The sequence below is a fragment of the Henckelia pumila genome, chromosome 3 (assembly GCF_033568475.1).
Source record: "Henckelia pumila isolate YLH828 chromosome 3, ASM3356847v2, whole genome shotgun sequence".
Taxonomy (NCBI): domain Eukaryota; kingdom Viridiplantae; phylum Streptophyta; class Magnoliopsida; order Lamiales; family Gesneriaceae; genus Henckelia; species Henckelia pumila.
The window spans coordinates 73,027,939-73,053,432 of NC_133122.1; the positions used below are offsets into that span (position 1 = coordinate 73,027,939).

The 25,494-nt window shown below is 34.4% G+C and overlaps 2 protein-coding genes across 4 annotated transcripts; one reads left to right on the top strand and one right to left on the bottom strand.

The window, feature by feature from the left end:
* The first annotated feature begins 440 nt into the window (after positions 1-440).
* LOC140891281 (uncharacterized) lies at positions 441-4,913 on the top strand. Of its 3 annotated transcripts, none has more exons than XM_073299695.1 (14): positions 441-712; positions 1,005-1,132; positions 1,227-1,298; positions 1,397-1,510; positions 1,601-1,669; positions 1,757-1,813; positions 2,782-2,835; positions 2,905-2,967; positions 3,236-3,298; positions 3,563-3,727; positions 3,812-3,967; positions 4,056-4,136; positions 4,226-4,278; positions 4,527-4,913. In XM_073299695.1, exons 1-14 carry the CDS (start codon positions 505-507, stop codon positions 4,609-4,611), a joined length of 1,368 nt encoding a protein of 455 aa, XP_073155796.1. In that variant the 5' UTR covers positions 441-504; the 3' UTR covers positions 4,612-4,913. The 3 variants fall into 3 exon arrangements, with proteins under 3 accessions (XP_073155796.1, XP_073155797.1, XP_073155798.1); XM_073299696.1 differs by having other exon boundaries at positions 3,812-3,946; XM_073299697.1 differs by having other exon boundaries at positions 3,812-3,934.
* Positions 4,914-9,228: 4,315 nt separating this feature from the next.
* On the bottom strand, positions 9,229-9,795 carry LOC140889017 (uncharacterized). The gene has a single exon (XM_073296711.1). The coding sequence runs from the start codon at positions 9,793-9,795 to the stop codon at positions 9,229-9,231; it is 567 nt and encodes a 188-aa protein (XP_073152812.1).
* Between the last annotated feature and the right edge of the window lie 15,699 nt (positions 9,796-25,494).

Here is a 25,494-nt window from a genome sequence, read left to right on the forward strand (position 1 = left end):
TTGAAATTCTAATATATTATTTATTTAATAAATGTAATAGATTTTCATTATGGAGATATGAAATATTTGATTGAGATTATTTAAAGAATATGTCTTATTAAAAATTTGTTTAAAAATTTAATAAATTAAATTTCAAAGGTGCAGTGCTGAACACTGCATTGGCAGCGCTGGGACGCTGCCCCTTCGAATTTAATTCGAAGGTTTAGCGCCCCAGCGCTGCAAATTAAGCGCTAGGGCGCTGCAATTTTTTTTTTATAAAAAAAATGGCACGGTTTAGCCCAGACCTTTAACCGACGGTTCACCGAACCCGGACCCGGACCGAAACCGTCGGTTTACCGACCTGGACCGGAACCGGCTATTGTATGGCTCCTAGTCCTAGTACCACATAAAACCATAAAAGAGGGGTGAAACGGTAAAATCAGTCAATCGAGAGACGAGAGTCCCACTCCCGAAACGTCGATAGACTGTATTGTCGTCTGCTCCAAATCCTTTGGTTTCATTTCAATGGCGTCCCCAAAACTGCTCCTCTTTGTTGCTGTTCTTCTGCCCGTACTCTTTGCGGGAACTTCATATGCAGAATCCTCGTTGTTTGTTGAAGAAGAAGGTTCCGCTGCTTTTCAGGGCCGGAATGACGCCGTGTCCCAAGCTACGGCGGCCGATGCATCCTTTGAACTGGAACTGCAACAACTCAAGTCAAAGATCTCTTATTTGGGTATAATTTACTTTCTTTACTGGATTTTTATTGATACCATATTCTTATTTTGGTGGAACATTAAGAAGATCTTCAACCTTGTCTATTTCATTTGAGTTTGGATGTGCTTTTTTTGTTTCGAATTCATCGTGTACCGCTGGCTAACCGTATTGATAGGGTGTTTTCTTATTTGGGATTGTGAAATGATTGTTTGTTGATTGTTGGTTATCATGATCATGATTTATGAAATGATTGAGAATTTTTTTTAGTAGTTTTGGTTTTTTTTTTTATTTTAATGGTTTTGGGATTGAAGAAAAGAGTATTGAGGAAAAAACGGGCGAGTTGAAAGAAAAGGATGGGAGTGTTGAGCGTTTGGAGAGAGTTTTCCATGAGAAGTCAAATGTATTGGCTTCACTGCAGAGCACATTGCAATCACTTGGGGTGAGATTTTATACTCAATATTCTTGAAGTCTCGTTTAATGATTTAATAAATGGTGATGTGTTGAATTTTCTTTTTTCTTTTCATTCTTTCTAGGAAAAGGCATCCTTAGATGTGAAGGGCCGGCCGGTAGAGGTGGATGCTCGCATTAACAACATAAAGAAACAGGTGTTAACATAGTTACGTGGATTCGGGAAAGATATTATCTTGGCAAATCTTTAATTTGTATTTATGCTTTGTTTTTTGTTGTGTCCTTCTATGAATAGATTGTTAATCTTAAGAAGGAGATTGAGGCACAAAATCAGAGAAAGGATGATCTTGAAGTTCGAGCAAATGTAGCAGAGAAACAGATCGAGGGGATGAACTTGAAGCTTGAAAATGTACGTTCATTGTTGTATAAATCTTTATTTCCAGGAGAATGTTCTGGATGGAAGAGATTACCAGTGTTTATGCCTTTCACTTCGTTACAGCTCCGAAGGATAAACGACGAACAAAAGTTAAAGATCCGCAATGCTCAGCGTGCTCTACAAGTGGCAGAGGTTTGTTCAACCCCCAGATTACTTCTTCTTTTCTTTTTGTTATACATTGTGTGCATGTGTAACGGATGCTTCGGTTGGCGTCTACAGGAAGAGATGCTGAAAGCTAAATTGCACGCTTCTTCACTTGCCAAACAGCTAGAAGAGGTGATTTTATTTTCTCCTTTCTTCATCTTGACTCCTTTTTTAACTTGTTTGTAAGAGTTGCCGCTTTCTGATTCTAGGTTCAACATTGTTAGATTGAAGGTGGCCTGTTATCTTAACCTTTTTGTGTGATCCATATCTTTGTATTTTTACCAATTTCCTTCAATTTAGCAATTCCAGGTTATCATCTTGAATTCATGCGTGCTCTGACAGGGAAACACCTATCAATGCATAAAATTAGCTGTCATTACTTGCAATGCTACACAACTTTTTTTTTTTGAGTACTAATGCTATACAACTTAAGAAAGTATTGAAAATGAAAGTTGTACAAGGATTAAATATGTTGTGTTATGGATGTCATCCATGTTAATCCAAGAAAATGACATCGTGAATAAGTTTTGCTTATGTTAGAGGATATATTATTTGCCACAGGACATACATGGATGCACATTTAGATTGAGATTTGCCGTAGTGGCACTCTCATTTGGAATTTTTTCTGAAACTGATGCTAGGAAGTAGTGGCTTTGATGGGGCTGGCAATATAGATATTGGGATAGAATTTTGTTCACTGACTCAGTAAATAGGACAAGGGCAATCATCTATTTCCTTTAATCCATTGAGATGTGCCGAGTCCTGAACTGGATTTGCATGGGTTAGAGAGAGGCATTGCATCACTTGTATTCAATCTGCATGATTGGTTTGCTTTGCTAGTCCGCCCATTATTTCTACGTTCCAGAGTTTGATCAGTAGTGTCATGTTTTAAAGATTTAACATGTATTTTACATGACAAAAGCCTGAGCTGGCCTGTTCGTTTAAAAGCCTCTCGCATCCTCAGAATTGATGGATTCGAATTAATTTGAATGAGAATCTGTTATGGTTCAATGAAGAATATATAATTTCACTAGCTGTGGATGGTTGCTCTTGTACTTTGTGTTACATAGACTAACTTGATTAAATCTAATTATGACTAGGTTCGTCAAGCTTGGTTGCCATCTTGGCTGTCTACTCATTTAGTTCATTTTCAGGTAATGTACTTCTCTTATGAGGAAAAGTTTAAGGGAGCTTTCTCTTAATGAATTGTCTTAAACATGCAGTCATTGGTAATAAGGCACTGGAATGATAATGGGAAACCAGTATTGGATCTGACAATTCAAGAGGTGGTGTGCTTTCACATCATGCATTTTTTTGCCCTTTACATTTGATTTGAGTTTTATATATCTGTTTCTAAGCTTGATGCCTTTCCATGAAAAAGGTTGCATACATTTTGATATTTTATATTTATATTATATTATATTATATTATATTATATTATATTTATATTTATATTTTATATATCTGTTTCCAAGCTTGATGCCTTTCCATGCAAAAAGCTCCATAAATTTTGATATTTTATATGTAACCATTCTGTTTATAATGCCCATTCAGGCTCTTAAGAAGAGATCTGAAGTTGAAAAGTGGATGCAGCCTTACGTAGAGACTTTCAAAACGGTTAGTTATTTGAAAATGTCATTCATTTTCAGGGTTCAAAATAGGTTCAAATTCTGGTTCTTGTTTAGTAGAGGCCAAAGGGTTCTCTGCTGCTACTCGTGACAATGGAAAAAGGTGAATTTTTCGAATGTGGTGGAGCTCATTAGTCTTTGGTGGTAAACTTTTAATGGCCGCTTGTTTTAAAATTGTGGCTCTTGTAATCTTATTTTCGTTACAATCTGTCACTTCATTAAATGCATTAATATTTCAATTATATGCTTGCAGAAATGGTTCCCAACTATCAAGAGACGCTGCGAGACTTTTGTCAATGAATTTCAACCACTGTTTCAATCACTTTCTTCTCAAGCCGTTGATTATTATCATGTGGCTCACAGTGCCATTGAACCACATGTGTTAAAAGTATTAGAGGTCACGGATCCATACTTCCAGGTATGCAATAAAAATCTTTGATGATTAGAAGTAGTACATTGTCAACTCAAGTTGGCTCAGTTTTATCTATTGATATTTTAACAGGAAGCAAAGATGTTCACAAAGCCGTACGTAGATCAAGTTTCAAAGAATGCTAAACCTCATGTTGATAAAGCACTTAAATTTTTTAGGCCCTACTCAAAGAAAGTGGCTCGCTACCATAAAAAGGTCACTAAAAAAGTGCGCGTATACCATTCCATGGTAGTCGCCTATATAATAAATCTATCTTCTATTTTTTTTTCTTGAGTTGATCTTTCCCCTTCAAATTTAACATATTACCATCTTGAAGGTCCAAGCAACTCTACATAAAACATTAAGAAGTTACGAATTGACAAAACCTCTTGCGACACCAAAATTTGTTTGGTTTACGGTAAGTCTGGCACACGGGTAGCACTTCCTAAGTTTGAAATGCTATATCTCATGAGATCTGTGTTTTTATCTCAACCTTTTTCTATCTAGGTTTCAGTTTTGATGGCAATGCCCCTGGTTGTTCTTTCCAAGCTACTTCTACGGTTAGCGTTTTCCAGATATCTTTTAAGCGTTTAAGTATTTTTTCATTTTAATGTCCTTCCGATCTCATTTACAATCTGCAAGAGATGTGGGACCCCTATGAAAAATCCATCGTATTTTACTTCTACATAAGTTTCGTCGGTAACTAGCTCAGAAGGAAGTGTTGAGAAATCAAAATGGAACTGGCAGTTGAATCATCTGTTCAGAATTTGCTTTCAAACTCATGCTGGGTTTTGATTTTACATTGCAGTAAAGAGCCAAAGAGACGTCGTCAGCATACCCATAAGACGGGCCATACTCACCGGAGGAGTAAACGTTCGCGTCAGGACAAATGATCTTATACAAGAAAGCTAGGCCACATTTACTCCAAGTATCAAAAAATATAGGTACCATGGTTATGATTCCATCTCAAAACACTAAAAGAAACACTGAGTTCATCGATGGAATCAGCTACGGAAATGTTTGCCACTAATCAGCAATTTTTTTCTGGTGAAATCTTGAATTGACCCGTTGATGTCTTCTTTTCTATTTTTTGTTTTGAGTTTATGTATTTTGTTTTTTTATAAATGATAGTATTTTTTATATTTATGATTTATGAGTGACACCAGTTATTCAAATAAATTTATAAATGATTTAAGATACAATTGTTATCCAGTTACATCTATATATAGATATAAAATGATCCCAATCGCGAAACAACCTTACATGGTATCGGGGTGGCTAAGAAGTTGATTTTTAACTGAGTTTTCTAAGGGAGTGTTTGCAATCACTAAAAAAAAGTGATTGTTAGCTTTTGGCTTAAAAAAATCATTTTTGTGTGTTTCTTAAACCTAGATTATGTGTTAGCTTATGCTTAACTTAATTGAAATCCAAAAGCTAGTCATGTGATGATTATGATTCTCCAAAAGTGATTCTAATAAGAAGGTCATTGCTAAAATCACTTTAATCACTTATTTATCAAACATTAACCAACTTTGATTTTTAGATTTTCACATTTGTTTTCAAACACTACCAACTTTTGATTTTTCTTAACTTTTTTATAATTTATAAATTAATCACTTCAACAAAATTACAATCTATTGCAAATACTCCCTAAAAGTATCTATAGATTATAGGTTATATACGACTGTGTTTACTTGTTATGATAAGTATATGATTATATTAATAATCTTATCAATCTTATATATACTTGTTTTTTAGGGTCCATATTAACTCATAAAACTCATTCTTTTTTACGTAACTTAAACTTTAAACGTTGATGATTTATCACAAATAAATGGTGTGATAAATATTATTTTTAATTAATTACGTTTTCAATTGAAAAAAACTTGCATTGCTATCCTGTACTTCCCAAAAGAATAATATATGAAAACTCTATTTCAAAAAATTATAAAACATGAATATAAATTTCAAATACTTGAAGATATATTTAATACATTTCATTTGATTTTAATATATGAAAAATCCATTTAAAAACTATAAAAGATGAATAAAAATTCTAATAATTTAAGATATGATCAATACATTTCATTTGATTTTATCCTTATTCATGGAATTTTTTTTAACTCAATTTATTAATTTTTATTTTAAAAAATAAATAATATTTATAATAAATAATTTTGGTTAATTAAAATAATAATTTACATGTTGATTAATAATAATGTACATTCTTCAATAAAAATCACAATAACAATTTTACAAATACAAACAATAATTATATATTATAAGTAAATGACAAAATTGTAACTCGTCACTTAATTATAATATCAATCACAAAATTGATTCATCAAAGTAAACATGGATTAACATTTTAAAATAAAATTAATTATCCTATTTCAATCATCTTAACTAATTACCATGATTACTCTAGCTATTTATATTGGTTGTTGGCCGGACGATTTCTTTAAAACCTTTTTTAGTATTTCTAGTATCTTACAAGCCAAAAAACTTAACGTATATGTTTGGATAATATTTTTTAAATTTTTTTTTTAAAAATATTTGCTTAAAAGTCTTTAATAATATAATTTTTAAAAAACAATTGAAATGTGTTTTTTTTATGTCTTTAAAATCGAAAGTAACAATGGAAATCAAAACACATTATTTTTTACTTGTAAAAACATTTTTATAGCAGATTAGTCGATTAAAATTTTATATGGAAAAACAATTCTCCTACGTTACTGTAGGCTCTCTCCTACGATGTTGTAGGTTCCTTTCCCTCAACTCAGATTGTATGGTTTCTTCAACATTCAGAGTTCTTTTGTTGAAGACTCTATAAGCTTTACTCATAGAAAAATATCCAAGAAAGATACCCTCATCTAACTTTGCATCAAATGCAGTCAGATGATATTTATCGTTGTTGTGAATGAAGCATTTACAACCAAAAATCTTAAAGTAGGACACATTAGGCTGTTTACCATTCCAGATCTCATATGGTGTTTTCAAAAATTTCTTACATATCATCGATCTGTTCTGAGTGTAGCAAGCAGTGTTCACAGATTCTGCCCTAAATTTTTGAGACACTTTTAGAGTCAGATAACATGGTTCTAGCAGCTTCTTTTAGAGTACGATTTCTTCTTTCTTCAACACCATTTTGTTGTGGTGTTCTAGCTGCTGAGAATTCATGTTTGATTCCATAGTGCTCTAAAAAGGAAGACAAAGTGTGATTGACAAACTCAGTTCCCCTGTCACTCCTGATTCTGTCAATCTTACTAGATTTTTAATTAAAAAGTCTTTTGAAAATCTTGATCAGTTGAGGAGAAGTTTGATCTTTTGATTTTAAAAAAATGACTCAGGTGAAACGAAAGTAGTCATCAATGATGACAAGAGTATATCTCATTCCTCCTAAGCTGGTTACTGGTATAGGACCAAATAGGTCCATATGTAGCAGTTCCAAGCATCGAGTAGATGAGTTATAACCCCTGTTTTTAAACGATGACCTAACCTGCTTCCCAAACTGACAAGCTGAGCAAACTTTGTCTTTAGAAAAATCGATTTTTGGCAGTCCTGCTACTAGCTCAAGCTTACTCAGACTGACAATAACATTGAAGTTAAGATGATTTAGTCTCTTGTGCCATAACCAGTTGCGCTTATGATTGGAAGCTACGAGGCAGACTGGTTTGCTTGACTGATCATTCCAACACACTTTGTATGTGTTGCCACACCTGTTTCCTGTTAAGATAACATCACCAGAACCATTTTTAACAAGGCATGAGTGTTTTTGAAATTCAACCAAATGCTCATAATCACGGAGCTGACTTATACTTATTAAATTATATTTCAAGTTCTCAACTAGTAAGACATCTTTGATGATTATATTACAATGGATAATATTACCCTTACCCACGGTCCTACTCTATGAATTATCACCAAATGTGATAGTTGGGCCATTGCTTTTAACCAGCTCAGACAACAGTTTAGCATTTTCAGTCATATGTCTTGAGCATCCGCTGTCTAAATACCACGATTCATCCGAATTTTCTTCAACACCTGTTACTTGCAGTCACAGAGTTGAAATAACTTTGGTACCCATATCTATTTGGTTTCACGAGGGATTAATCCTTTAGGAACCCCCAAATATGGATCATTTTAACCAGTTTACCAGTTTTAGTGTTCCTATAGGTGTGTGCTGAATTTTGTGTTCTAGGTCGTGGAGAGTGATGTGCTTGTGATACTATATGTTATTTTCCCTTCCCAAAATCTTTGGGTTGGCGATATCGGTTCTGAACAGGACGTTGATTGTAATATAGATTTCTATTTCCTGTCATAGGATTCGGTTGATATGCATTAGTCCGTTCTGGACGCTTAGAAGTTTCAACCGTAGTTTTCTCAGGATTGAAACCGATACCAAATCTTTTCTTGTTTTTCTGCTCTATCGACTTCCAACTCACAAGGGTGGGTTCATCATGTTCATTTTCCCTAACTGCTCGCACAAAGTGTATATACTTTCCTTTGCACATATTCAGTTTGGGTAGAGTACTGGATTCCCTAATGTCATTTGTTTTACCATACCCTAGACCAGTTTTGTCACTCAAGGGTTTTTGTAAACTATGCATCTCTGTCAGCATACTTAATGATTTATTCCATGAACTTACTAGATCATTTAGTCTTTGATTTTCCTTTGTAAGATTCAAAGAGTCAATATTAAGTTGCTCATTCTCAATCTTAATCTTGGAAATCCCTGTCTCAATATTATGTTTCTCAACTGACTGTTCCCAAATGAGCTCAGTTGAGGTATCTTGCAGATCCTCTTGCTTTGCTTTGTTTTCATCGAATGCTATGGAAAGTTTGTGGTACTCATTGGCCATATCTTGAAGAGCTATGATGAGCTCTTCTTTAGTGAATTCTTCGGAGCTAAAGTCAAACACATGTTTACTGGTGGATGCTTGCTCATGATCATTTGCCATTAAACACTTTACTTCTTCATCATCTTCACTGGAGCTGGATGAGTAGTTGGATTCTTCTGACTCACTGTCAGTCTCTGCCCATTTGGATTTGCTATCTTCTGCCACCAATGTTTCATGCTTCTTTCTTGAAGAGTGTTTGAAATATCGAGTTTTTCTTTCTTTCAAACTTTTTCTTTCCTTTTTATGATGATCTTTCATCTTTCTTTGGTTTAGGACAATTTGCTATGAAATGTCTTGTTCTCCCACAGTTGAAGCATGCTCTTGGTTCTTCATTTGCATCTTTCTTCTGAAAGTTTCTTCTATAGTATCATTTTTTATTTCTCCAGATGAACTTCCCAAACTTCTTTACAAATAGTGACATTGCATCACTACTTAGCTATTCTGGAGATCTTTCAGTTTGGGCTGGAGACTCAACTTTGACTACTGCTAAGGCTTTTGTCAGTTGAGAGGTAGAATGATCATCTTCTCGAATTTTCAGCTCAAACTCATACGCTTTTAGATCAGCAAAGAGATCATGAAGTTCCAGTTTATTCAGATCCTTTGATTCTCTCATTGCCATTGCTTAACATCCCATTCTTTGGGAAGGCCTCGAATTACTTTCAGAATGACTTCTCTATTAGGATATGTCTTTCCTAGAGCATTGAGTTCAATTACAATGCAACTGACCCTTTCATCAAATCCTGCCATAGATTCTCCTGGCTTCATTTTGATGTTATCAAACTTTTGAGTAGCAACAGACAGTTTGTTCTCTTTTGTCTGCTCATTTCCTTCGCAAAGTTGAATCAATTTTTCCCAAATTTCTTTTGCTGTTTTGCACATCTTGATCTTATTGAAGTTATTCTTGTCAAGAGTTTTATACAGAATATCTTTGGCAACATTATCGAGATTTGCCTTCTTCTTATCTTCAGCAGTCCATTCAACCCTTGGTTTCTCAACATATTGTGGTCCACCACCAGACATGGCCACAATAGTGTTTACCTTGGTGATTGTAATAGGTCTATCAGTAATGACAAACCACATATCATCATCCAATGCTGATAGATGAGCTTGCATGCGTATCTTCCAATCATCAAAGTCCTCTTTGGAGAACATATGAATCTTGCTGAATGAAGTCATATTGATAAGGTGTTCAGAGACAAGATAAAAACCTCGCTCTGATACCACTTGTTAGGATCGGTTTGGAGTGTAGCGGGGGGGGGGGGGGTGAATACACTCTACAGCTACTTAAATAAGACGGGGTAGAATTCAATCGGTTTAGTGATGAATCTTTAAGTTTATTTTGATGTCTAATGTAATTTGACAAACAAAGTATGTGCGAAAATATGTCAAGTTACAGATTTGAACACCTTGACACGAACATTTTATGCAAGATAGGTAAAGGATAGGTAAACTGCTAAATCACACGAAGATATGTTTATGGATGTTAGGAGATTTCAATCACTCTTACGTCATCCATTCTTCCACCTCGAAAAGATAGCACTAGAAAACTTTGAGTTTTACAAGCAATTTGCAAGACCCCGATCCGGTTTAGGACTTATACACTGCCTAAACAAGAACTCCTAGATTTCACTCAGTTTTGGTCCTAAACTGATAAATACAACGATTATTACAACTCGAATGACTTAACACAAAATTGATCCTTAGATGATCAGAATAACACTTAGGCGTTTGTGCTTCGAGCTCTTGATCGTATTTCACACTTTTGAGATTTTCAGATGTTTACGCAGTAATCGCTGTTTGCAAGATTTCAAAAACAGCTGCTATCTTCAATCGATCAAGATCTCTATTTATATCCTTTGGATGCTAACGGTAATAAATTCAAAATGGATCTTCAGATAGAATTTCAAATTATTCCCGTTGCATTTGTCACTTTCAAGAACAATTTCTGAGGCCGACATTCCCCTTTGGATTGCAGCACTATCTTCTGTGAATGTGTCAGAGTACGGAGAGATATATCCAAAAATAGTACGATGATAAGCTGGTAGAAGATCAGTTTAGCCAAGGTAAACTGATATGTTCGGTTGAGCGCATTAGGATCAGTTTAGCGCGGATAAACTGATATCTTTGAGAGCGGTTGACTTGTCAGTTTAGCGAGGGTAAACTGATATCTTGAGATCGGTTGACTTGTCAGTTTAGCGAGGGTAAACTGATATCTCGAGATCGGTTCGGTTGAGCGCATTAGTATCAGTTTATCGATTTCAGTTTCATAACTTGTAAATACCAAAACTTAATTTCTCAACACTTTCTATCTGAAGCAAAAAAAACCAAGGGCATTGTTATTGCTATTTGTTGTTATTAAAGCATATAGTTTTGTACATCCATTTTGCTCCTACATGTGACTCAATTAACCATGTTTTATCAATTTATTTTTGAAATAATTCGCATGTATATAATGTTAGGTGATATTAAATAGATCACTAATATCAGTTATTCAATTAATTACAAGGTATACATTAATTCGAAATAATTTATACAACTTGTATACTTGTAATATTACTAGTATAAATAATTTTTGATGTACGTTAATATCAATTACTGATGCACGTTAACACCAATCAATATTTTATATGGTGTTGTATGTTTTGTTTTGTTTTGTTTTTTTAATATTTTAAATATAATTTACTGACACCAATTGCTTATATACGTTGACGAATCGATTTATTGAGATTATTGTTTATAAGTTACTTAAATGAGTTAGAAAGAAATTGTATTACTTGGATTGGTAGAGAAAATTTGGATTAAATTGATCAAAAAAAGGAGAGAAAAAACGAGATATAAGCCATTACACTCTTTTTTTTTAACGAGATATAAGCATTACTTGTGACACGATCCGTTAGTATATGAAATATTTCACTTAATGATATTCTATAACTTAACTACAATTTTGTGCATATACATATATTGAGTTAACAATTTTTAACTCAAAAAATTAATTTAGATAATTTCATAACTTCTTTTAACTAAAATTTTGAATATCATTAATCTATTATCATAATTCATATATAGTTCTAGCTAATTCTTGTAAGACATTTTAAATAAAATTGTTATTTCATTTCGTTAGAAATTTATTGATTGAATTGTCATTTATTAGTAATATTGCACATATAAATATTTTATTTATTGGTTTTTAAGAGCACTTTAATACAATGATTTTCAAGTTAAAATAAAAAATGCAAATTGTAGCTACGTTCTATGTGTTGTAAATTCATCTTTCTTTCAACAAATTATTGTGTTCAAATCAATGTTCTAAAAAGCCCTAGGAGGTAGGTGGACGGCGACCCACCGCCTAGCGCCTAGCTGCCTAAGCGGTTTTTTTTAAAGCGTAAATAATAAATACCTTGTGATATTCATGAGTTTTACTATAAAATATAATTTTATATGTCTTATATTTTTCAGTTTTTGTATGAAAATCCTATAAAATTTTAATAATAATAATAACAACAACAAAAACAAAATATATATTAATAGATATCAAATCTTCATACGTAATGAGATTAAATTTTTTGCTTGACTTTCTTTTCTGCGCTTCTTCGTTCCTTCTGTGTTTGTTTCTTGCGTCGCGTCTCTCTTTTTCAGTTTTTTATTTTTTTTATTTTTAGTTTATTTTTATAAAAAATAGCAACGCCTAGGAGGCGCCCAAGTAGGGACGAAGAAAAAATTTTGAAAACTTTTTTTGGTATATATGTATATATTTTTTGGAACAATATTATATAAATATTTGGCCCAAAATGAACCATGTTCATGCATTTGGTCTAGTAGTTGGGCTTTTCTTCATTTTTTGTCAGAAGATACATGTTCGATTCTTTCCATTTACATAACACTTTTAATTTGAATTTTTTTTAATTTTTTTATATTATTCTTTAAACTTATTTTATTTAAAATCCTTTTATCTTTTTTAATTTTTTTTATCTGAAAATTAACACCTTTATTTAAAACTCTCTTATAACATTTTATTTTTTATTATTTGATAAATTAACACCTTTTATTTGAAAAAAATTAAAACGTGAGAAATTTTTTAAAGTTCATAGTTTACTCGGCTTCAATGCACAATACCTTACTCGATTTTTAATATGTTTGACGTGATTTTAAGATTTGAGATTTTGGATCTTTTGGTCGTCAATAATTTCATTATTTTAAAACCAAGATTAATAAATTTTTGGTTTATCTTACTATTAAAATTGGGTCAGTGCGTGACTTGATAATTTTTCATTTGATTATGTGACTTATGTTAACCTTTTTCGTTATTTTTTTCCTATCATGATGAATTTTATTTTCTTATTGCGTCTTGATTTCGGATCTTGTTTAATTACTTGCAAGTTATAATTTCTATATGAAAAATGTATTCATCGACTTGGACAAAAAACAAACTCGTATCCACTGGTTTCTCCAATTTTTTTTAAAAATGCATTATAAAATGCAACCAAAACTTAATTTATTGAATGATAGTCACATATTATTTCTTTAATTCTTTTAATTATATATATATAAATAAAACATTTTTTAGAATTATGTTTAAGAATCTCTCTTAACATGTCTTTGCTAACTATACAGAAAAACTTATTTAATGAGACAATAACATCTCATTGGTACAACAATATAATTTGATACTTCATCAGGTATATTTTATTAAAAAAATGATCTTTATCTTTTGGTAATATATTAATATTAATTTATTGTAAAAAAAATATTAATATTAACTTTAGATATTATATTTATTTTTATTTATTGAATTCTTATTATTGAGAGTTATAAGTTTCAAAACAAAAAAATTATTGAGAGTTATATATAAACATATAATAATTATTTTTATTATTATAAATACTGACCGGCCCCTCCTAATGTAAACTCTTGGATCCGCCCCTACGCCCAAGCGGCCTAGGCGGGAGATTAGGCGGACGACGCCTAACAAGAAAAAAAGGCAGTAGGCAACAGTCTACCGCCTAGGCGGACCTGGGTACCGTCTTTTAGAATATTGGTTTCAATCATGTCATTTGCATTAGTATTGATACTTTTTATTTGTTCACTCAACATATGAGCCGAGCATGAGCTTTCTCACAAGTCATATAGCTAGCATATTCAGAATATATATAAGAATCAAACTCAAACTAAATAAATAAATCGAATTCGGGCTTGCGAGCCATATAAATTAAATGAACATATTCGCGAGCCTCCTAAACGAGTCGAGCAGAGCTCGAACCCGAGCTCGCGATCTCCTAAACAAGCCGATCTCGAGCCCAAGCTAGTAAGCCTCCTAATCGAGCCGAGCCCGAGCTCGAGTTTCCGAGCCTATTAACAAACGTATTCGCGAGCTCACGAGCCGAACATCTTTAAACTCAAGCTCGACTCGTGAAAATTTTCGAGCTCAAATCAAGCTCGTGCTCGGCTTGGTAAGCTTAACAAACGAGCTCGAACGAGCTTTTTATTGAATAACTTGCGAACTGTTTAATTCGTTTACACCCCTAATGAGTAGCACCAGCATTTAAGTCCCAAGAATGGGTAATGTAGTGAATAATACACATTAATAAATGTAAAAACTTCCTATTTGACCATTTTCATTTACTATAATATTATTTTCAACATATACACGGACAAGCCTATAAATGCATAATATCTAATAGAAAAAATAAGTTTTTTGGTCCAGTAATTTTATTTTCTTTGGGTTTTGGTCAATTAACTTTTTTGATGTGGGTTTTGATACACTAACTTTGAATTTTCAGTGTTTTTTGGTCCAACTACATACGTTTCAGCTTCTGATTGGTACACGTCGTTATTTTGGACCAATCAAAAATTGACATGTATGCAGTTTGACCAAAAAACACTGAAAATGCAAAGTTAGTATACCAAAACCCACATCGAAAATGTTAATGGACCAAAACCAAAACATGGACAAGTTAATGGACCAAAAAACTTATTTTCCCTATCTAATATATGTGCTTCAAATTAAATGTTAAGTCACGTGATCCCAACTATGTTACTCAATTTGTTTCCAATCTAGGGGTAAAGTGTGATAATCAAGTAATCTGATTACCAATTTTAAAAATTAAAACTCGAAATTAGACCAAAAATTTCAACCGAGTTCCTCATATCGATTGGTTTGGATGGGAGATATTTGATTTTACACATGCATTATAAATAACATCAATCTTGGACGTATTTGAATTCATTAGAGTATCATTGAAATCGGGAGAAAGTGCATTTTTGTTCGATAACGTTGTCATTTTTCAATTTTGATTTTTTATATTATCAAATTTCTGTATAGTTTTATATTTTTTAATATTTTGACAATTTTAGTAGTTTTTAATTTGGAATGCTAACGTGACTAGGGGTGGGTTTTTGGTATACTGTATCAAAAATATTGGTATGAAAAAAATTCATACCGATATCGATATCGAAATTTTGGTATGGAAAAATCCATACTAATACCGTATAGATACCGAAAAAAAATTCGATATACCAAAAAAAATCTATATATCGAAAAAATTTCGGTACGGTATCCCGAAAAGTCGGGACATGTGATGTGACCGCCGCCAAGTAAGAAAAATGAATAAAATTATTAAAAAAAATAGTGAACTAAAACTAAAATTTGACAATATAAAGAACCAAAAGCTCAAAGAGACGAACTTATTAAGAAAAAAAAACCTTTAGAATTGCATTAAACTGCATAACTTGACTATGCACATTTAATATTTTGAACAATAGCACGTAGAGCCCGTGAACATTGAATATATCAACTAAAGTAAATATGTGTGGCAAAATTTATCTATGATCTATCTCGTGTTAGATAAATATTCCTTCTATTAGTTGACCATTTCATTACATTTCAAATAAGGGTGTTCGTTGAGGATGGGTCGATTCCGTTGAGTTTTACACGATTTTATTTTAATTTTTCTATTTATAAAAATATAATCTGAGATTTATTTTATTTGAAAATTTATTTTAATTAATAATTAAAGTATATTTTAAATATACTATATTATTTTATTATTTAAATTTTTTATAAAATTTTTAAATATAAATTATAAATGAATTAAACAAATTAATCAACCAAAAGATTTTAAAAAATACATAATTCATGACCAAATATCATTTTATAAAATTTTCTTTTAAAAAAATCATTTTATAAAATGTATAATAAAATTTTTAATATAATTAACCTTTTTTTTTTTGATCGATTCGAATTTGACACCAATACAAAAAATTCGCGGATTAGTAACGGATTTAAAGACGAAAATATGATTTCGTTACTAAATAACGACAAAATATATTAAATATGTCGTAAATATTATTTTGTGACCGTCACAAACTTTTGTGACGGAATTCTTATTCCGTGGAGTATTTGTGACAGATTTTTTGATTCCGTTACTAATTTGTAACGGACTATGTGTTTTTGTCACAAATGTGTTACGAAATATTGTAACGATGTATATAATTTGGTTACTACTGATTTGTGATGGAGTATCTTTTCTGCACAAATATTTGTGTAACGATATATACAATTCTGTTACTGTTTTGTTACGGATTGTTTGATTTCGTCACAAATTTAAAAATTTCACATTATTTTCAAAATTCTATGAAATTATATTTATAAGTATTATCATATTATTTTTTATATTGTTAATATTTTTTTTACATATAAAAATACAAAAAATCTTAATTTTTAAATTACATTTTATTTTTTTGAATAAATACTTTTATTTTATAAACTTTACAAAACATTTTATTAATAATGAAATTAAAATAGAATCCGTCAATCTCACCTCCAGCTCCAGCCCTAAACTCCCGACGCACGCCGCTTCGCACCTCACCAATTCATTCTGCCACTGTCAATCGCTTATCTACGTTAGGTTATTTTTTTTCTTTTTCTTGTCTGAGCCGTAGTAAAATGGGATCTGAGGATGTGTTGATTTAATATCATCATTTTTTGTTTCTCATGATTTTTCTTATTCACCTGTGTGATCAATGGGAGTAAGTATATTTTCGAATGAATTTTCAGCGTTAATCATATATATATTAGTAGAAATATAAAGATGATTGATCGAATACATGTTAGGACTTGGTCAAATTAGCTTTATCTTGTTTAATAGTTTGTTAGCAGTGGGCTCCTTGTTTTTCGTATTTTTCTGTTTGCTCTGTATGGCTATTTATAGCTTAATTATTTCTCATTCAATAATACACAGAGTACCTTCCATAATTTATTGTTCTCTGAATTCTTCTACTGTTAATTTATCTTTATCATATGGTATCAGAGCCTCGCAAGAGGCTCGATAAGAAGCAGCAGTCTTCAAAAGGTTTTTAAGCAACGACAATGGCAACATAGGGTGCTTTTGTTCAACCAGCTGTGCCGAGGTTCGATGGTCACTACGATCACTGGGCGTTGCTTATAGAAAATTTCCTTCGATCAAAGGAATATTGGGGTGTCGTAGAAAATGGAGTTTCTGCCGCAGCAGAAGGTGTGACTCTAACTGAGGCACAAAAGAAAATATGTGATGAGCAGAGGTTGAAGGATCTTAAGGCTAAGAACTATTTGTTTCAAGCCTTAGATCGCTCTATTTTGGAAACCATAATCAACAAAGACACGTCAAAGAATATCTGGGACTCTATGAAGCAGAAATATCAAGGGACAATACGAGTCAAACGTGCTCATCTACAAGCATTGCGAAAGGAGTATGAAATTGTTCACATGAAGGAAGAAGAATCTGTGAACGAGTACATTGCTCGTGTCCTTGTCATCACCAACAAGATGAAAGCGAATGGTGAAGATTTGAAACATGGAGCTATTGTGGAAAAGATCCTGAGGTCAATGACACCCAAATTTAATTATGTGGTGTGTGCAATTGAAGAATCCAAGGATACGAGTATGTTGTCAAATTGATGAGCTACAAAGTAGTTTGCTTGTGCATGAACAACGCATGAGTAATCCTGTACATGAAGAACACGCTCTGAAGGTGACTCGTGGAAACCAATATGCTGGAAGAGGACGAGGGCGTGGGAGTTTTGGAGGCAGAGGTCGCGGAAGACGCAGACAAAGCCTTGACAAAGCCATGGTGGAATGTTATGCTTGCCACAAACTTGGTCATTTTCAGTGGGAGTGCAATAAAGGTATGACCAATTTTGTGGAGAGTCAAACAGAAAGTGAAGAACATATGTTGTTGATGGCTTGTGTTGAAGAAAATGAGCAGCACAAAAAAGACATGTGGTTTCTTGATTCTGGGTGCAGCAATCACATGTGTGGAAAAAGAGAATATTTTTCTGACCTTGATGAAAAATTCACAGATTCGGTGAAGCTGGGAAATAATTCGAACATGGTGGTCCATGGGAAGGGCAATATCAGGCTGGAAATTGATGGAATTGTTAGCATCATCTTGGGAGTTTTTTATGTTCCAGAATTGACAAATATCTGCTGAGTCTGGGACAATTGCAAGAAAAGTGGCTGAGCATTCTGTTTCAACAAGGGCAATGCGAAATAAATCATCCCGAAAAAGGTTTGATCATAAAAGCTAATATATCTGCAAATCGAATGTTTATCTTGCATGCCATTACTTTGCCTACAGGACCCACTTGTTTTAACACAGTCACAAAAGATGTGGCACAGTTGTGGCATTGTAGGTTTGTGCATTTAAGCTTCGAAGGTTTACAAATTTTGCAGCAAAGACAAATGGTGATAGGTTTACCATTACTTAAGCCACCCTCGAAGTTGTTCAAAGATTGTCTTGTGGGAAAACAACATCGGGACTCATTCCCAATGAAAAGTTCTTGGAGAGCATCACAAATTTTACAACTTGTTCATGCTGACATTTGCGGACCAATTAAGCCAGCCTCAAATAGCAAGAAAAAGTATTTACTTACTTTTATTGATGATTTTAGCCGAAAAACATGGGTGTATTTTTTGGCAGAAAAATCAGAAGCGTTCACTGTTTTTAAGAGCTTCAATATACATGTCAAAAAAGCAACCAACATGTCTATAAAAGGGCTGCGTACAGATCATGGTGGAGAATTTACATCTCAAGAATTCAATAATTTTTGCAATGAACGTGGAATCCAAAGACAATTGACAGCTGCATATTCACCGCAACAAAAATGGAGTTGCCGAACGGAAGAATCGAACTATCATGAATTTGGTCCGTAGCATGCTGTTTGAAAAGAAAGTACCAAAAACCTTCTGGCCAGAAGCAGTAAATTGGGCTGTGCATGTTTTGAATCGTAGTCCAACACTGCCTGTGAAGGATAAAACACCTGAAGAAGCGTGGAGCGGACTTAAGCCATCAATTCAACACTTCAGAATTTTTGGATGTGTCTCTTATGCTCACATTCTTGATAGTTCGAGAACTAAATTAGACGCGAAAATCTTGAGGTGTGTTTTTCTTGGACTCAGCGAGGAATCAAAGGCGTACAGGCTCTATGATCCAATCTCACAAAGGATTATAGTGAGCATAGATGTAATTTTTGAAGAATCTGAAGAGTGGGAATGGAACAAGCAAAATGATTCAGCTGTTTTTTGTGAGTTGGAACGGGAAGATGATGAAAAGGCTGTGACTGAAGAATCTTTTGTAGAAGAATATACTACTTATGCACAATCCGAGGAGTCTCTTCCCACTAACCAAGAAACTCCTCCAAATCGTGTCGAAAGAAGGGGTAGAAGGCACTCAGCTTGGTTGACAGATTATGTATCAGGTGAAGGCTTGTCTGATGAAGAGGAAGCAGCATTTTTTTCTTCAAATACAGCAGCTGCCGATCCACTTAATTATGAAGAAGCTGTGAAGAGTGAAAAATGGAGGAATGCCATGGCTGCTGAGATTGAAGCAATTGAGAAAAATGGCACATGGGAACTAATCGATCGACCTAAAGGAGTCAAAACAGTTGGTGTAAAGTGGGTTTACAAGACTAAAATTAATGAAAAGGGAGAAGTTGACAAGTTTAAGGCATGGTTGGTCGTAAAAAGATATGCTCAAAAATATGGTATAGATTACACAGAAGTGTTTGCTCCGGTGGCTCGTATGGAGACTGTTCGATTGGTAATTGCTTTAGCAGCACAAAAAAGGTGGGCCATTCATCAATTAGATGTAAAGTATGCCTTTTTACATGGAGAACTAGTTGAAGATGTTTTTATTGAGCAACCATGTGGTTATGTTCAAAGGGGAAATGAGGATAAAGTTTACAAGCTTAAAAAGGCTCTTTATGGGCTTAAACAAGCTCCACGTGCTTGGTACAGTCGAATTGAAGCATATTTCATAAAGGAAGGTTTTCAAAAATGTGTTTTTGAGCATACCCTTTTTGTTAAACAAAACATGGAGGGCGGCATGATCATTGTAAGTTTATATGTTGATGATCTTCTTTTTACAAGAAATGACGAGTTGATGTTTATCGAGTTTAAGAACTCGATGAAGCATGAGTTTGAAATGACCGATCTTGGAAAAATGAAATTTTTTTTGGGTCTCGAAGTCTTGCAGAAATCTGGTGGAATTTTTATCGGTCAAAGAAAATATGCTCAGGAGGTGTTGCAGCGTTTTGAAATGAATCACAGCAATTCTGTTCAAACTCCAATGGTTCCTGGTTTCAAACTTTGCAAAGATGAAGGAGGAGTTAAGGTGGACATTACTCATTTCAAACAAATTGTTGGTTGTCTTATGTATCTTACAACGACTCATCCAGACATGATGTTTTCCATAAGTCTCTTGAGCAGATATATGGAAAAACCTACTCAGCTTCACTTACAGCTAGCGAAGAGAGTGTTGCGGTATTTACAAGGAACAACTGAGTATGGAATTTTCTATAAGAAGGGAGGAAATGAAGGTCTTATAGCATACACTGATAGTGATTATGCGGGTGACTTGGATGACAGAAATGTTGGAAAACTGTGTTCAGATCAATTAGAATTGATACCCGGTGCAGTGGAAGTTTAAAAATTTATTTTATTAATATGGAACGATTCCATATCTGGGTATCAAAACTTTTACGATTAAATTTTGTAAGTAAAAAAAATAATCACTATTAAATATTTTACCTTAAAATCTCGAAGCGAGATTATGGACACCAACAAAATTTAAACTGCTCTTGTTGTATATCCCCGGAACTGATGAACGAACGTTTCTTCAATCAGGTCCACGAATAGAAAACAAAATCCTCTGATTGACTGCACTAGAAATCAATCAGAAGTTTGCGTAGAGAATAAACAGATATGATCTGTTAATTCAGATTGTAATTTTTCACAAAAACACAACCCGAATTTTCTCTAAAAGGGACAGAGGATTTCGAAAATCCCCTTTAATAATATAGGCTGAAATTTCGAAAATTGCTAGACTGAAAAGCTTGTAATTTTCGAACACTGCAGTCTTATTTATAGATAATTTGTAGACTATATTAAGTTATAATTGCATTATGACTCTAACTCCTTAAAGCCCACAATCCATAACTTAAGCCCAACAAGCCAAGCCCGTTGTTCTAGAAATTAATATAAAATTCATCGTGACTCTGATTGATAAACTAATTTTACCAATGTGCACAGAAACCATTTCTGCATCTTTTAAAGTCAAGATAATTTTTCTGAATCCGAATTCAGTGATTTCCAAAAATGCCCATCCCTATGTCATTTTAGGAAATCCCACTCCCTTTTAATTAAGAAGTCCAACTTCTCTTTCATTAAATTTAACTCTTTAAATTTAACTATCTCTACGGGGTTTTAGTAATCCATTACTTGTGTAACCCTCAATGGTTCAGGAATACAGCTAGCCGTGGGCTCACAACCCCTTGTGACTCGGAACAACAATTTCCGACTTACCCATCGAATCATGGTAAGAGCGCCTAGCAACATCGCCCCATGATTCCCTAGGTATTACTGATAGTGCCTGCAAGAACCAGTAGATTTTGGTTAGCGTATAGTACGGTCCCTTCAACCAAATATCCCGATCGAATCAACAACCATTGGTGCATCGAGAGTCGTTCGAGATTCGATAACTATGCATAACATCTTGGAGATCTATTAGTGACATCGCATGTGTTACTAGGAACACCAAGTAACCTAAAACACATCATGTACTCTGGCCAGAGATTCGTCACACTAATATCTCCTCAGATCGCATAGGATATCCACACTCGCAAGTATGTGGTGAATCCTTGACAACAAAGCATCTACTCTTATATGTGTCGTAACTGTACCCAATCCCGACACCTGATGACTCCAATAGAGTCGGTAAACGAGTCAAAGTACAGTACTAGCATATAGAGTCTCAATGATGTTTCAAGTAGTAAGGACTAATGGTGTACAACCAAAACCGCGGACTTTATCCACTCGATAAGTGATAACCACTTGGAAAGTCCGAATAGGGTAGTTCGATCATTCATCATATGAATATCCATTTTCATGCTTTGAACATCTCTATGTTCCATACCAATGAAACGTGGTACTCGGCATCGCAAATGCTAGTCTCAATCTCGAGCGATCCTTATCCTTATTTGCGGACGGCTCAATTGAATAGGAACAGTTTAGAATATACAGTGACTATAAGATGTGTTTCATGATAGCCATCCCCATGTGCTACCACATATTACATACACTATAGTATATTCAAGGTCTTTATCAAAACAACAATAGCATATCATAATATAACAATATGAAGAAAGATAAAGTCAATGCCATTATAAAAGTGTAAATTATATTAAACAAAAGATTGTTTTACATAGAGTCATAAAAGCCCTTAGCCACAAGTTGGCTAACCGGGCACCCACTCTTTCAATCTCCCACTTTCCCTAAAGCCAACTAGTCATACTACGTAATCCCATTGCTTCGCGATGTTTGTCAAACAATGGTCCTGTCAAGGGCTTAGTAAGCGGATCATCGATATTGTCTGTAGAGGCCACTCTCTCGACACTGATGTCTCCTCTTTCCACGATCTTCCGGATGATATGGTATTTTCTCAGTACGTGTTTGGACTTCTGATGAGACCTTGGTTCCTTTGCCTGAGCAACGGCACCCGTGTTGTCACAGTACACCGGGACTGGACCAACAGCTTCAGGAATTACACCCAACTCTTGGATGAATTTCCTTATCCAAACCGCCTCTTTAGCAGCAGCTGATGCTGCAATGTATTCTGCCTCAGTGGTGGAATCCGCTGTGGTGTCCTGCTTGGAACTCTTCCAAGAGACAGCACCGCCATTGAGCACGAATACAAATCCAGAGGTTGATTTCGAGTCATCCATGTCACATTGGAAGCTAGAGTCGGTATAGCCTTCCAACTTCAATTCTCTCCCTCCATAAACCATGAACAAATTCTTAGTCCTTCGCAAGTACTTAAGAATATCCTTCACGGCTTTCCAATGCATTTGACCGGGATTGGCTTGGTATCTGCTCGTGACGCTCAGAGCATAGGCCACATCCAGTCTGGTAGATATCATCCCATACATGATACTACCTATGGCTGACGCATATGGCACGTGTGTCATCTTCTCTATCTCTTCGTCAGTCTTGGGACACATAGACTTGGATAGAGAAACTCCATGACACATAGGTAGATGTCCTCTCTTGGACTCATCCATAGAAAACCTTTTCAATATGGTGTCGATGTAGGTTGATTGAGTGAGTCCTATCATTCTTTTAGATCTATCTCTATAGATCTGAATTCCTAGAATATAGGATGCCTCACCTAAATCCTTCATCGAGAATCTACCTGATAATCATATCTTTGTTGACTGCAACATCCCTACATCATTCCCCATGATTAGGATGTAATCAACATAAAGTACTAAGAATGTTACCGCATTCTTAACTAATTTTTTGTACACGCATGGTTCCTCCGGGTTCTTGATGAAACCAAAATCTTTTATTGTTTCATCAAATTTCTGGTTCCAACTTCTTGATGCTTGTTTGAGACCATAGATTGATCTCTGAAGCTTGCATACCTTATGCTCGCTTCCCATGGATGTGTATCCCTCAGGCTGCATCATATAGATCTCTTCCTTAATGTTTCCATTAAGAAATGCAGTGTTTACATCCATTTGCCATATCTCATAGTCATACCATGCTGCTATGGCAATAAGGATTCTTATGGACTTGAATATTGCGACTGGTGAAAAGGTTTCATCATAGTCAACTCCTTGTCTTTGAGTATAACCTTTTGCCACCAATCGTGCCTTGTAGGTCAATACCTTTCCATCAGGCCCAAGCTTTCTCTTGTAGATCCATTTGCACCTAATTGGAACAATTCCATTGGGAGGATCTACTAAAGACCAAACTTGGTTAGAATGCATCGAGTCTATTTCCGATTGCATAGCTTCAAGCCATAAATTCGAATCCGCATCAGAAATTGCTTCCTTGAAGTTTCTTGGATCACATCCAATGACGGGTTCACTTTGATCCCCTTCAAGAAGAAGACCATATCTAATAGGAGGCCTAGAAGTCCTCTCGGATCTCCTAGTAATAGGCGTGGCTTGTGATGATTCTTGAGGTGTAGGATCGCTATTTTGTATCTCGGGTTCTTCTCGAATTTCTTCGAGTTCCATCATCTTGCATTTCTTATCCAATAAGAACTCCTTCTCCAAGAAGGTGACATTCCTTGAAACAAACACTTTTGTTTCAGCAGGATGATAGAAATAATATCCGATTGAATTCTTGGGATACCCTACAAAATAACATAAAGTGGATCGACTATCCAATTTATCTCCCACTGTCTGCTTCACGTAAGCAGGATATCCCCAAATCCTCAAGTACGAATACTTAGGAGCTTTGCCATTCCATAACTCGTATGGTGTTTCAAGCGCGTAGCCCCAAAACGAAGGTGGGAGCTCAGTGAAGCTCATCATGGATCGAACCATGTCCAACAAAGTTCGATTGCGACGCTCCGAAACACCATTAAGCTGAGGTGTCATAGGAGGAGTCCACTGAGAGAGAATCCCATTCTCTTTTAGATAGTCCAAAAACTCGGTACTTAAGTATTCTTCACCTCGATCCGATCGAAGTGCCTTAATACTTTTACCTAGTTTGTTTTCTACTTCAGCCTTGAATTCTTTGAACTTTTCAAATGCTTCAGACTTATATTTCATTAAATATAAATACCCATACCTAGAATGATCATCAGTAAAGGTAATGAAGTAGTTGTTGCCACATTTAGTACCAATCCTAAGTGGACCGCAAACATCTGTATGGATCAAATCCAACAGATTTTGACTACGCTCAGGTTTTCCTTTGAAAGGAGATTTAGTCATTTTTCCCTTTAGGCAGGACTCACAAGTAGGTAGAGAGTTAATATCAGACATATCAAACATGCCCTCTCCCACTAGCTTGTTCATCCTCCTTGAGGAAATATGACCTAGCCTAGCATGCCAAAGGTTTGCCGGGTTTTGACTATCGTCCTTCCTTTTAATTGTTGTTACTGGTTTATCAACATAATTAATTGGAACGTCTTTTAATTTTAAGCTATATAGATCATTTTCAAGTTGTCCATTTCCAATCAAACAATCATTCTTGTAAATATTGCAAATCCCATTCACAAAATTGCAAGAAAAACCATCTTTATCAAGCATAGAAATAGATATAATGTTTTTGACCAAATCCGGAACATATAAAACATATCTCAAAAATAACTTAAAATTGTTCTGCAAAACTAAATAAATGTCTCCTATAGCTTTGGCTTCGACTCTAGAACCATTCCCGAGCCTTAGCTGGGTCTCACCCATCCTTAGCTTACGACTTCTTGTCATCACCTGCAAATCATTGCAAATGTGAGATCCACATCCGGTATCCAATACCCAAGAAGAAGTATTAAGCGAAACATTTATTTCAATGTAAAACATACCCTTTGCAGTTCGCAACTTTTCGAGGTATTC